Source organism: Poromitra crassiceps (genome assembly GCF_964638095.1).
Source record: "Poromitra crassiceps genome assembly, chromosome: 8".
NCBI lineage: Eukaryota > Metazoa > Chordata > Actinopteri > Beryciformes > Melamphaidae > Poromitra > Poromitra crassiceps.
The window spans coordinates 24355365-24369872 of NC_139629.1; the positions used below are offsets into that span (position 1 = coordinate 24355365).

The 14508-nt window shown below is 44.1% G+C and overlaps 1 protein-coding gene across 1 annotated transcript in view; it reads right to left on the bottom strand.

Moving 5' to 3' along the window:
- Positions 1–14508, bottom strand: part of cwc27 (CWC27 spliceosome associated cyclophilin) — a 59772-nt gene that overhangs the window by 41490 nt on the left and 3774 nt on the right. The window contains exons 3-10 of the mRNA XM_083641941.1: positions 13571–13683; positions 12890–13033; positions 12547–12645; positions 12346–12452; positions 11933–12002; positions 10071–10150; positions 9943–9979; positions 9682–9848 (exon numbers count right to left, since the gene is read on the bottom strand). Coding sequence (XP_083498067.1) covers positions 9682–9848; positions 9943–9979; positions 10071–10150; positions 11933–12002; positions 12346–12452; positions 12547–12645; positions 12890–13033; positions 13571–13683 — 817 coding nt within the window. The remainder of the gene's footprint in view (positions 1–9681; positions 9849–9942; positions 9980–10070; positions 10151–11932; positions 12003–12345; positions 12453–12546; positions 12646–12889; positions 13034–13570; positions 13684–14508) is intronic.

Below are 14508 nucleotides of genomic sequence, written 5' to 3' on the forward strand. Positions count from 1 at the left end.
CGATTTGAAGCGCGTCGGGCAGATAATCTTCCCAAAAGATCCTGTAGTGTGTGGGGTTCAAAGATTCACAATCGGGAAGACTGCCTCTTCCCGATTGTGAATCGTGCATATCTAACATGTTAGATATTTACAACCCGACAGGCGATTGCATCTTGAGCAGAGAGCCAGTAGTAGCTGCGTTTCCATTACAGTTTTTCGCAAAATAATCTGGTCCGCCCGCAGCCCCGCACAGAAACAAAGAACGAGGAAATTGTCCTCGAGGTGAAATACCCGTGCGTCTTTGAACGGGACGGAAAACTAATGCTATACTGCAAAGCATGTAGCCTACACAGAAAAGTGAGTCAAATCAGCAGACGCCCCCTCCTCCACAAGGCACCTGTGCAGACGGTTTTCGCCTGGCTGTGCACAGTAGGCCTACACCCCGAATGGACGCGGCTGTCCACGCAAATATTAGTTAAACAAATCCTTTCAGTGCAAATGCATTATAAAAACAAAAAATAAGATTTGTTTAGAAAACGAAATGACACAAATGTATTATTATTATTATTATTATTATTATTATTATTACTACTACTACTACACCCGGTGCGCACACTGAATAGGCATTTTAAAAGTTAACGTCGAGCCCTGCTTCCAAGGTGAATCTTCTGCATAATCTTCTAGTGTGTGGGGTTGCGTTTGAACAGACGCGATTGTGTGTGTGTCCCAAGATTGAAATGTTAAAAAATCGGCTCTCTCTGTCCTGTAGTGTGTGGGGTCTCAAGATTTTTATAATCTTCAAGGATTTGAAAATCCTGTAGTGTGGGGTAGGCATAAGACACAGGGCAGAATGCCAGAAGGATCAACTAACTGTTTCGCCACTTATAATAAAATATACAACCACAACTACAGCCTACATTCAAAAGTATCCTAACTAACTTCGTACCATCACTATACATATACTAAGTAACTTTGCCGAGCTGAAAGCATGACTGAGCACAATTGTCTTAACCCATTGATACCTGATGGACGATGGCATCGCCCATCGTGATTGGCCGACCCCCCATCGACCTCTGAGCCTTCTACATCGGATCATCGTGATTAATTATCTGTTCGAATTAAATTGTTGCCGTTTTAATAATAAAAAATACCAAGTCCACTTACCGTGATGCGTGGGGGACGCGCCGGCACCATTAAACGAGCGCACCCAGTTCAGACTCAGAGAAGCCTCCCCTCCCCCTCCCCCGCTCTAATGCTTCTCTGCACTGGGGCCGCTTGTTTAATGGCGCCGGGGCGTCCCCCGCGCATGAGAAGTCAGTTATTTTGTTGTGAACACTTTTAAGACAAGACAAGACTTTCCTGTTTTCAACCCAAAGTGAGTACAAGTCTTCAACTGTGAATTTAACTCGCCTGTTTCCAAAGTGAAAGTTGAAGTTGATACAGCACTAGCAATATTGAACGGCGCAAAACAAATATGCTAACGTTAACGTTACATATCCTGACCAACAACGTGTGTGTGTGTGTGTGTGTGTGTGTGTGTGGTGAATTTAACTAGCTGGCAGAAAACTGACAGAATTACTGGCAGATATAACGTTAGATTCGCGTGGGCTTTTGAACCTAATGAGAGAGAGAGTTGAGGAGACTGAGCGAGTTGAGAGAGAAATACAGCAGCAGCAGCAGCAGCAGCAACAGCAGCAGCTAGGCTACTGCTAGCTGTTACAGCAGTAGCTGCCGCTCACTGCTTGAGTGGCCTGGCTCTGTGCAGTAGCTAGTAGCCTGCCTGTCGTTCTCATGAAGAGCTCAGCTGTCCTGCTGTTAACGTGCATTGCAGCGGCGGATGGCATAAATGACGATGCCATCGTTAATCACGATGTTTCACTGTAAAACAATCACGATGGATATTTGGGTGACATCGCACAACCCTAGTGTATAGAGAGCCGCAGTAACGAGTCCGGAAATCATCGATGCTAACAGCCCTGGTTCAACACAGTTTTCGCCTATGGGAGTTTTGAATGGGTTTTTGGCGCGATGCTTCTAATACGCTCTCTGGGCAACGCTGGCTTAATCAAACGCGAACCAGATGGTAGTAACATCATCTTCACACATGAAGACCACTTTTATGAGTTTTGAAGCTTTTATGTGCCGTTAAAAGGGCGGCTAGCTAGCAAACGGCTAAATGGGACTACACTGTTGAGTCGATGGGGATATATACGTCAATAACGTCACCACTTCAAAGGGCGAACACGGAAATTCTCTTTCCCTCACCTGGTTCAGCCCCGTTCAGCCCGGGGTAATCAGTGCACACATCAACAACAGTCCAGGTTGAGTGTTGACGTGACGTGGAAGCCTATGCGACAGTGTGTAGTTCTGGATTAGCTTAGCACGAGCTTTTTACCTCTAGGGCTCGCATTTACGCTTCAAAACTCATGAAAGTGGTCCTCATGTGTGAAGATTATCCCGCTGAACCTTGGTTCGCGTTTGATTAAACTTGCGTTGCCCAGAGACCTTATTTGAAGCATCACGCCAAAAACCCATTCAAAAATCCCATAGACAGAAACAGTGTTGAACCAGGAAGTTCGGGACTTCCGCATTCAGCCTACAAAAATACGTCATCCCTGCGGCTCTCTATATCCCTCATTTGTGTGCGTATCCCTTTAAGACCGCGAACCACGTCTTAAAGGGATACACACACAAATGCTGCATCAGGTATCAATGGGTTAAGGGGGGGGGGGGTCTACAATTCAGGGCAAGTGTTGATCACTTTAACATTTCAGAGTGCTATAAGACTTTGACAACAACCAGGGAGCCTATTTTGGCAGCGTTGAACAAACAGACCGCAGTAATGATGCATCTTAGGTGTTTATACAGTGCCTTACCAGAGAGACCAAGGTAACGAGGCTGCAAGTTAAGCAAAGACTTCAAATTCTGCCCCCCCACCCACCCACACACACACACACGGTCAGCCTTTCTCGTTAACGCACCCAATCATTACCCAAGTCTGGCGTTGCTGTTCGTGACAGTCATCTTATAAGACACTGTCCAGGGACATCGTGCGGACAATGTGATGATCGAGGTGCTTTCATTGAGTATTGCATTGACGACTCTATTGCAGTCAATGCACACGTTTCATTCATGTCTGCTGCTCTACGGCAACGCCAAATTTGTTTTTTAATTCTTTTTTTTTTTACCTACTCATGTGATAACAGCTGATAAAAAATAACAGAAAGTGCAATTGTGTCATTACCATCTGCCTGCTCCAAGTGAAAAGCCATGACCAGAGACAGAGACGTGAGCCAGAGCCTGCTGGCAGAGGCAGCTAACGCTGTGTCCCACAGCCATATACACTGCTTTACTACCACATACACTGCTTTACTACCACATACACTGCTTTACTACCACATACACACTGCTTTACTACCACATACACTGCTTTACTACCACATACACACTGCTTTACTACCACATACACACTGCTTTACTACCACATACACACTGCTTTACTACCACATACACACTGCTTTACTACCACATACACTGCTTTACTACCACATACACACTGCTTTACTACCACATACTCACTGCTTTACTACCACATACACTGCTTTACTACCACATACACACTGCTTTACTACCACATACACACTGCTTTACTACCACATACACACTGCTTTACTACCACATACACTGCTTTACTACCACATACACTGCTTTACTACCACATACACACTGCTTTACTACCACATACACACTGCTTTACTACCACATACACACTGCTTTACTACCACATACACTGCTTTACTACCACATACACACTGCTTTACTACCACATACACTGCTTTACTACCACATACACTGCTTTACTACCACATACACACTGCTTTACTACCACATACACTGCTTTACTACCACATACACACTGCTTTACTACCACATACACACTGCTTTACTACCACATACACACTGCTTTACTACCACATACACTGCTTTACTACCACATACACACTGCTTTACTACCACATACACACTGCTTTACTACCACATACACTGCTTTGCTTTACTACCACATACACACTGCTTTACTACCACATACACTGCTTTTGGGACTTCATTCAGTGAGTAGTGTCTTTTATAAAAGCAAGCCCCCCTAAAGAGGCCCTGGATTGGCCTACTTCAAACAGAGCGAACCAGACTTAACACGTTCACTGCCGTCGACGAGTTGACTCGTCAAAAAAAATCCAACGGTTGACTGCCGTTGACGAGTCAACTCGTCAAAAAAAAAAAAAAAAATGTTGACGGTGGGACGTGGATCAACGCCCCCCACGTCTCCTATAAAAATATGGGAGCCACCGAACGTGTACAACCCATTCCACCGACCCACTAAGTGGCGACAGTGCTCTCCAGACTAGAAAAAGCCGAGCCAAAACTGCAGGGGAACGCGCGAGGAAACCATTCTCATAGTGTAAAATGGATTGGCGAAAACGCTTTCGCTTTCGCGCTGGGAGCTGGCGGTGGGGGATTGCAAATTTGCATAATAGATTATGGGTGCAACACACTTTGAAACACCGGCGGAAAGCCCACAATCGCACGCAGCTTCATTCCAGCTGAGCTCACAACCGAAACGAACGAGCCCCATGCAGACTCGCCCAAAGAGCGGCCGCCAGCAGCCAGGCAGCACAGACAGGCAGAGCCTCGCTTGTACCGCTGCAGCCACGGAGGGAGGAGGAGAACACACACGGAGGGAGGAGTTTGAAGGAGAGGGGGGTGAGGGTGCTGCTATGGAGGAAATTACTGTTCAAAACTATTGTTTAGATGTCTGACGTCTTACGCCAAAAATAAATGGTTAAAGTGACTGTTCTATCGAATTTCACAAAAAGCCATTTATCTCAGCTTAAATTTTCAGACGCTGAAACCATGCTGTATTCAACTGCTAATGCCTACATAACTACTAACTCTACAAACTAACTCTTTTAGACAGAGAAAGCACACATTCTATTAGTTCTTTTGAGATATTTTGTGTTCACAAAATCTTAGCAGAAAATAATCCTCGGCTCTTGAAAGATGAGCCAGAATCCTCAAAAAAAAACCTTGGCAGAAGCTACCTACAGTAAAAAAAAAAAACTGCTGGCAGTGAATGTGTTAATCAATAGTCATATAAAAGAAGTGTCCAATATATGAGCATTCAAGTTTAGCAAGAAGCGCCAACACCAGCTAACCAGCTTTTTTGATGGCAAAATGATATATACCCTTTATATAACTTGATATAACTGATCTTTAAGTTAAAGTCTACCCATTTCTGGGTGCAGCCAGCCACAAATAGACAATTCTTTGGGAAGCCTGATCATTTTTGCAATCTTGGAATATTGCAGTGGAATATCATCTGGTCCAACAACCAGATGATATTCCACATATCATCAATGGCAGCAGTAGCAATGGAAGATAGTCTTTTCAGGAAAGATAGTCGCCATTTTACCTTTCCCCAACTGAAGCTGGCATACAGTAGAGAGAGAGAGAGAGAGAGAGAGAGAGAGAGAGAGAGAGAGAGAGAAAGACTCGCTGCAGGGACACACAGCAAACCAGAGCACTGTCCTCCACTTAGCCTACATCTCATAGATTTGAGCATGAAAGAAGAAGTAAACGAGGCCTGCTCAGTTGGGCGATCAGTAAAGCCAATCAGACAGAACTAGGAGAAAAAGAAAAGTGAGTGCTTTTAACATGCTCTCCTCTTTCCCAGGTGACTAGATAGCAGCGTGGTCCTCCCTGCGTCCAGAGCGGCAGAAAGCCGGAGCAAAGCACTGGTGGGAGAGAGGGGCTCACCCACCAACAATGCCCCCTTTGTCCCGGACCAACACTGCACCTACCAGCCTGCTCTTTCATTCCCTGCCAAGACAAACCACTGTGTTGGGTTACAGTTCTTGTAGCAAAACAATCTGCGCTTGTGTTTAATATACTACAGTCTGCCTGCATTGGCCTGGCTGTCAGTCAGAGCACACACAACTGACTGGGGGCCCGCTCCTTATCCTATTAGTGCTAATGAGAGGAGGGTATGTTGATGAAGTGCGTAGAGGGGTGCCTGCTAATGAGAGGAGGGTATGTTGATGAAGTGCGTAGAGGGGTGCCTGCTAATGAGAGAGTATGATGAAGTGCGTAGAGGGGTACCTGCTAATGAGAGGAGGGTATGTTGATGAAGTGTGTAGAGGGGTGCCTGCTAATGAGAGAGTATGATGAAGTGCGTAGAGGGGTGCCTGCTAATGAGAGAGTATGATGAAGTGTGTAGAGGGGTACCTGCTAATGAGAGGAGGGTATGTTGATGAAGTGTGTAGAGGGGTGCCTGCTAATGAGAGAGTATGATGAAGTGTGTAGAGGGGTGCCTGCTAATGAGAGAGTATGATGAAGTGTGTAGAGGGGTACCTGCTAATGAGAGAGTATGATGAAGTGCGTAGAGGGGTACCTGCTAATGAGAGAGTATGATGAAGTGTGTAGAGGGGTGCCTGCTAATGAGAGAGTATGATGAAGTGTGTAGAGGGGTACCTGCTAATGAGTATGATGAAGTGTGTAGAGGGGTACCTGCTAATGAGAGGAGGGTATGTTGATGAAGTGTGTAGAGGGGTACCTGCTAATGAGAGAGTATGATGAAGTGTGTAGAGGGGTACCTGCTAATGAGAGAGTATGATGAAGTGTGTAGAGGGGTACCTGCTAATGAGAGAGTATGATGAAGTGTGTAGGGGGGTACCTGCTAATGAGAGGAGGGTATGTTGATGAAGTGCGTAGAGGGGTACCTGCTAATGAGAGGAGGGTATGTTGATGAAGTGCGTAGAGGGGTGCCTGCTAATGAGAGGAGGGTATGTTGATGAAGTGTGTAGAGGGGTACCTGCTAATGAGAGAGTATGATGAAGTGTGTAGAGGGGTACCTGCTAATGAGAGGAGGGTATGTTGATGAAGTGCGTAGAGGGGTACCTGCTAATGAGAGGAGGGTATGTTGATGAAGTGCGTAGAGGGGTGCCTGCTAATGAGAGGAGGGTGTGATGACGAAGTGTGTTGAGGGGTGCCTGCTAATGAGAGGAGGGTGTGATGACGAAGTGTGTAGAGGGGTGCCTGCTAATGAGAGGAGGGTGTGATGACGAAGTGTGTTGAGGGGTACCTGCTAATGAGAGGAGGGTGTGATGATGAAGTGCGTAGAGGGGTGCCTGCTAATGAGAGAGTATGGTGAAGTGCGTAGAGGGGTGCCTGCTAATGAGTATGATGAAGTGTGTAGAGGGGTACCTGCTAATGAGAGGAGGGTATGTTGATGAAGTGTGTTGAGGGGTACCTGCTAATGAGAGAGTATGATGAAGTGTGTAGAGGGGTACCTGCTAATGAGAGAGTATGATGAAGTGTGTAGGGGGTACCTGCTAATGAGAGAGTATGATGAAGTGTGTAGAGGGGTACCTGCTAATGAGAGAGTATGATGAAGTGCGTAGAGGGGTACCTGCTAATGAGAGAGTATGATGAAGTGTGTAGAGGGGTACCTGCTAATGAGAGAGTATGATGAAGTGTGTAGGGGGTACCTGCTAATGAGAGAGTATGATGAAGTGTGTAGAGGGGTACCTGCTAATGAGAGAGTATGATGAAGTGTGTAGAGGGGTACCTGCTAATGAGAGAGTATGATGAAGTGTGTAGGGGGTACCTGCTAATGAGAGAGTATGATGAAGTGTGTAGAGGGGTGCCTGCTAATGAGAGGAGGGTGTGATGACGAAGTGTGTAGAGGGGTACCTGCTAATGAGAGGAGGGTATGTTGATGAAGTGTGTAGAGGGGTACCTGCTAATGAGAGAGTATGATGAAGTGTGTAGAGGGGTACCTGCTAATGAGAGGAGGGTATGTTGATGAAGTGTGTAGAGGGGTGCCTGCTAATGAGAGAGTATGATGAAGTGCGTAGAGGGGTACCTGCTAATGAGAGGAGGGTGTGATGACGAAGTGTGTTGAGGGGTACCTGCTAATGAGAGAGTATGGTGAAGTGTGTAGAGGGGTACCTGCTAATGAGAGAGTATGGTGAAGTGCGTAGAGGGGTACCTGCTAATGAGAGAGTATGATGAAGTGTGTAGAGGGGTACCTGCTAATGAGAGGAGGGTGTGATGACGAAGTGTGTAGAGGGGTACCTGCTAATGAGAGGAGGGTGTGATGACGAAGTGTGTAGAGGGGTACCTGCTAATGAGAGGAGGGTGTGATGACGAAGTGTGTAGAGGGGTGCCTGCTAATGAGAGAGTATGATGAAGTGTGTAGAGGGGTACCTGCTAATGAGAGAGTATGATGAAGTGTGTAGAGGGGTACCTGCTAATGAGAGAGTATGATGAAGTGTGTAGAGGGGTACCTGCTAATGAGAGAGTATGATGAAGTGTGTAGAGGGGTGCCTGCTAATGAGAGAGTATGATGAAGTGCGTAGAGGGGTGCCTGCTAATGAGAGAGTATGATGAAGTGTGTAGAGGGGTACCTGCTAATGAGAGAGTATGATGAAGTGTGTAGAGGGGTGCCTGCTAATGAGAGGAGGGTGTGATGATGAAGTGCGTTGAGGGGCGGTGCCTGCTGAGAGGATACAGAGCGGAGATAACCGGCCCACTGTGAGCATCAAAGAGAGATGAAAGATAAATGGCGCCGGCAGCCACCTCTTTCTTCCTCTCCATTCTCCGCGGGTCTCTTTCATGCTAGCGTTGTCTCGCCTCGCGCCCTCATCTTCACCGACACTGTTGGCTCAGGCAGGGCTGCTGTTTGCTTCTACTACAGCAGAGTAAGTCATTTGGTTTGAGTGCCAACATTCCTGTTTCACATAGCAGGCCTTGGCGGCCGGGTCCAGGTCCATTGATGTTGGTCCAGTGAGCTAGAACTAAGATGTGTGCGAGTGTGTGTGTGTGTGTGTGTGTGTGTGCGTGCATCAGGCACAGTGCTGGAGGATGCTTGGCTGATAATGGCAGTAGGCCTTGACACACTGGAAACGGGTCGACCGTCGAGCTCGGTCCAAGAGAAGAACCATAGCCACAAAATCATATTACCGTATTCTTTCTTTTGACGCCTACCATTTTTGTATTATTTGGTATTCAATATGAAAGCATGCACATTTTTACTAAATGTATGCACCGCTCATTTCAAGAAGGATCTTTTGGTTTAGGATTGTTTTCTCTCTCTCCTGTCCTTATATCTAGCCTATCAACTTAAGAGTAGGCTGCCGGAAGATGTGTTCATTTGGCCACACAGTAAGGGTGAATATGAATTGAGGTTATTCTTCAGTTACTGTCATCTTAAAAGATGTAAGGTCTTCAGTCCTGTCTCTCTATAGCCTCATCTCAGAACAAAGTTGTAGAGGCTGCTCACAGTGCTTGACCTTATTTCTGATCTACTATGCAGTTCAACAGCCCCCCCACCAGGCTGCTTCTCTGCATTACACGTAGAACAACTTTACACTGACACTGCCTGAGCTGCAAGTGACCGAAGCATTAACAGAGTATTTGTAAAGCAAGGCTGCCACCTGCTGGATATACGTAGAAAACACAGCAGGGTTCACATTTCTGCTGTGGAGGGTTGTACTGTATTCTTCTTCTGATTCTTGACTCAATAGATGCTCAGCCCATATATGGGCTTACAAGGCACCACACACCAGAATGATGTCCATAGGAAAGTGGGAAGTGGGCGTGGTTTCATCTAAAGTGGGTTGGGTCAGTCACAGGGACATTTACCTGCGACTGGTCTTCTTCTCATGCTCCTCCTCAATGGGCTCCGTCTTTTTCTCTTGGCCTTTGTCTCTCTTCAGCTTTTTAGAGACGAGTTGTCTCATCTTCTCTTTCTTGTCCGAGTCATACTCTCCGTCCAGATCCATGTCCTCTTCAATGTCATCGTCGTCCGTCTGACACAACACACGGACATTTATAGTGAGACAAAAGCAAGCATGGGACACGTCCAGGTGCAAAGATATAGAACTGTCGTTTTGTTCAACCTACCTCAGCGGTGTCTCCATATGTCCCTTTCTCATTTTTCCTTTTAAGGCAAAATGAATATGGGTCAATTTAACATTGCATGGACAGGATATGGTGAGGATCATCAATGCCATGTTTATTATTGTCCATACTTATCAACTGCTGGAACAGAGCTCAGTCTGGGGTCGTCTTTCAGTAGGTCATGGCTGCTTTTGCTTTTTCCTTTTAGGTTCTGATGGAGGAAGAACATGGTGTGAGCAGATAAAGTAACCATTACCTTTTTTACAACAATTAATTAAGTAAGTAAGTAAGGGATAGAGACAGTCCGCATGTCTGGGAACGCCCATACAGGTGAACGCCCACAATAGACACTGGGTTAGCCTGGGGGCGGGGTCAGGGTGGGGTAAATTCCCCCGTTCTATCCATTCAGCAAAGTTAGAATTTAGCTGATAGTCCAGCCCAGGCATACACGATCGGGGATTTAACCACCGCAGTAAACGCACATCTGAGCAGACGTCTTGTGTTCTGCTCTAGAACCCCCAAACATGTAGTTTAGAGCCGCAGCACCATCTTTTGGTGAGTCAGCCCATGAGATATATGGGCGGTTTTACCCCACTCGCGCGCCAGCCATTTAACATTTTATGGGCGTTCCCAGACATGCGGACTGTCTATGACGAGACGTGGCCTCAACCTATAGTGTACAGCGAGCTGGTCATTATTGGAAAATAACAGCCCTTCAGAGTGATCAGATCACCTCCACGCCATCCAAGAGAGAGGTGTTTGGTAGGCTAACGTTACCGTGGCATTTTAACAGACTGTTGTAGCTAACTTTTTTGCCACAGGGTGTCGCAAATGAGCTTCTTAAATTGACTGGACTCCCTTGTCCGCATTAATATGACCAACACGTGCCTGATATACCAGTCTGATATTCCTAGCAGCGGTGTGTCATACGAACATAAGAGACCACTGAATGCTGTGATTGACCAATCAGAATCAAGCATTCAACCAGGCCGTGTAATAATCTGTTTTAATGCAATTTAATATGGCAACAATGTCAGCCACATCAATGTCAATATACTCCATCGTTAGTTTGGATGACAATACTGTTGAATCTGCACACTGACTAAAAGGTACGAAACATTTAGCACAATTTACAGCCATGTTTGACTGAATTTTGTTATTAATAAATGTTGATATTTCTGTGTTGGGAAATTGTTTTATTTTAACAGTATGTTAAGGAGTTAAGATAAAAGGTTCCATCTAACCTGGCTAGTAGTAGATTTAGGCCTACCTAACTAAAGGTTGGAAATAAATAAGATTACAATCTTGTAACAGCAAGATAAAAGATGGGGCTTTTCCTGTCTAAAACTCCTATTTTAATCACTCTTCTCTGTTGGAATCAATGAGTCCATTTACATGCAAACAATAAACGGATAACTGAGAATAATCTGGTAACTGGTAATAATGTGATTTCCATGTTTACATGAACTTAGTAAATAGCAGGAACTCACCTCAAAGTGCGTGAGTGGTCATTGACGGCAAATGAATAAACCTGATGACTCAGCAGTAACCTAGGTGTGTTTATGGGTTTTCTCATAAACTGTTAACAGCCTTTATCCGGTAAAGGAAGCTGTTTACATGACACTTGAATAATCAGGTAACTCTAGAAATCCGCTAATAAACAGTTTATTAGTGTGCATGTAAACACACTAAAATGGCCATCTTTGTGGGTGTGTTGCTTGACTGTGAAGCTGGTTATCTCATTTCTAGTCAGTAAAACCCACCATTTGTCATAATACCAGCAGTGCTTTCTCACAGAGTCTCTTGTTTAAGTGGATGTTGTCATCGTCCGTGTGGACGGCATAAGAATCAACAGCAGAGAAGGCCAAACGCAACAATCCAGTGAATTGTAGTGAATTGATAATGAACTCTTGAAACCTATAAATCCTGAAGAATTACACGGCTATTTATTTGCTGACAGTCAGACAAGAGACTAGTTTTTAAGATTTCATACCTGGCTGACTTGATTCACCATCTCCTCCTCTTCTTCAGCTTCCTCTCCAAACGATAACAGACTGAAGTTCCTATAAATATATGTTGATTTTAAGCCAAACAAACAAACAAACAAACAAACAAACTTAGCTTGTTCTTTTCCCTTGGTTTTGTTTACCGTATATTGTATGCATTGATGAAATTGTTGTTAATATTGGTATAATTTCTTAGGTAAGAGACCTTGAATAAGCCCATCAGGGTTTCCTGTCTCTACCTGCACAATCTTTTTTTATCCACTTATTTAATTTTGTTTGTTATTTTATTTTAATATGTGCAAATAAATAAACTAACAACAACAACAACAACAATAATAGTAACAGTGTCAAATTGGGGATCCCGTGCAATCACGACGACAGGTGAAGTGTGATCACTCACTTGGTGGCTTTTGACTGTGACTTCTTTCCCTCCTTTCCTTCCTCTTTGTCCTTCTTGGCTTTCTTACTTTCACGAGGAACGATGTCATCAAAAGGAGAATGTAACACCTGAAAGAGACAATGGATTTTTTACCTCAGTGATTTCAATTTCAGGTGTGATATTATAAAGTAAGTGGACTGGGATGAAAACAGCAGGACATACCTCAGTCGTTTTGATCTTGTGGGGATTCAACGGTCTTTCCTCATTGTTGCATTCCACCTCCGCTAATCTGAGCATATTATAAACTGTGTCTCCGGTGACCTGCGTTGGGGATGGTTGGGGGGAGGAAAGCACTTAAGAGTAGTAACGTAAAGGACAATTCCTGTTATTATCTTGCTTTTATTTTGTGGGAAATTACAAAGGCCTGAGAGGGGTACTATATGTATGTAACTTGTAGTTTTGTTGGCTAATTCTGGACACATAAGACCACAAAATGCTCTTATCTTCATCATAAAAGACAGCAAATGTTTATCTGAGTCACAGCAATTCTTTTCTGCAGGTTTACCTTGCCAAATACGGTGTGTTTATTGTTGAGCTCATCGGCACGTCCCAAGGTGAAGAAAAACTGACTTCCATTGTCATGTGGACCAGCATTTGCCATGGCAACCAAACCTCTCCGGTTGAATCGCAATCTGGAGTGAAATTCATCCTAAAGGTGGCAGCAAAGAAAAACATATTTGAAACATATTTCTGGGGCATTCCATCTGTGAGAGCTGATTGCACAAACATGAAGGCATGAAGGGGTTGATATACTATTGATGTTGATACTGTATTACTATATACCAAAAAGTGATTCATTCTAAACTTTTGTGAAAATGAAACAGGCTTGAGCCTTGAGTCGTTATCATCAAACCAATTAGAACCCCTATTCTATTCACATTTGAAGAAGTCGAAAAAAATATATAAATATTAAATATATTATCAATTACCCTATCAAACAAATTAGAAGTGGTTAGTATCATTGCATTTAATCAATAGCAGAGTTATCCTACTGTCCAACTAAAACAGACAATTTGCCAAATGCTTATTTACTGGGAAGTTTCTTTGCTTTGATTTATCTTTTTGTTGTTCTTGGTATTAAACTGAAGTTTTTTGAGATATCCTCTAATGTGGATATCCTCTATCAACCTGATCTCTGCCTGACAGAATGATGAAGTCATATTAATAGTGGAGACGGGAGCCTGACCTTGAATGGCCGGCCGTAGACGGACTCTCCACCTGACCCTGATCCAGTGGGATCTCCCCCCTGAACGATGAACTCCGGCACCACACGGTGGAACAAGGTGCCATCATAGTAACCTAGTGGAGAGAGAAATGCCACGTTAGAGACTAAGATGTCTATAGTCAAATTAAATTATACACAATGCTTTGTTTGTGAGAGAAGAAAAAGAAAACCCATATCAAGTACATACACCACATCTGATATTTTTATTTAGTGAACTTTATGCATGGATAATCAAACTGGGGGTGCGATCAGGACTAGAAGCACAATTATTGATCTATCTAAGAGAAGAAAAACGTCATTATAAGAAGATTTCTTTCCTCTATAGTTTAGATTAGGGTTACACTTTCAGCAGTGCCCTGATAGAAGGTGTAGAGCATGGGTGAAGGGGCGGGGTGGGGGGAATTCTCGATAGGGTCTATATACCGTAAGTGTAACAGCGACTGGATTTTTTTTTTTTTTTTGCATTCTCCGTTGTCTGTGTAACGTTAATACTTTCCCCCCCCATTCAATATTAACCCATATGAAACATGACTGACTGTGCATATCCTTGCTCATTAGTTAGTTGAGAAACAAACATACATACCTTAGGCTATATACATACATCCATACATACAGTACATACGTACATACGTAACATTACATACAGAGTACACACACACTAGGGATGCACGATATATCGGCAATCATATCTGTATCGGCAGATGTTAGTAATTTTTTTACATATCGGCATCGGTCCGATGTTGCCATGTTAATATCGGTTATTGGTATCAGCCAAAATTTTACATTGAGAGGAAACATTGTGGTAAATCTATGATTTCTGGGCTTTTCCAAATGTTTTGGAAATAAAGAAAGACATTAATTTGTCAAATTCACAGTGTTTACATGTGTTTTTCAGTATG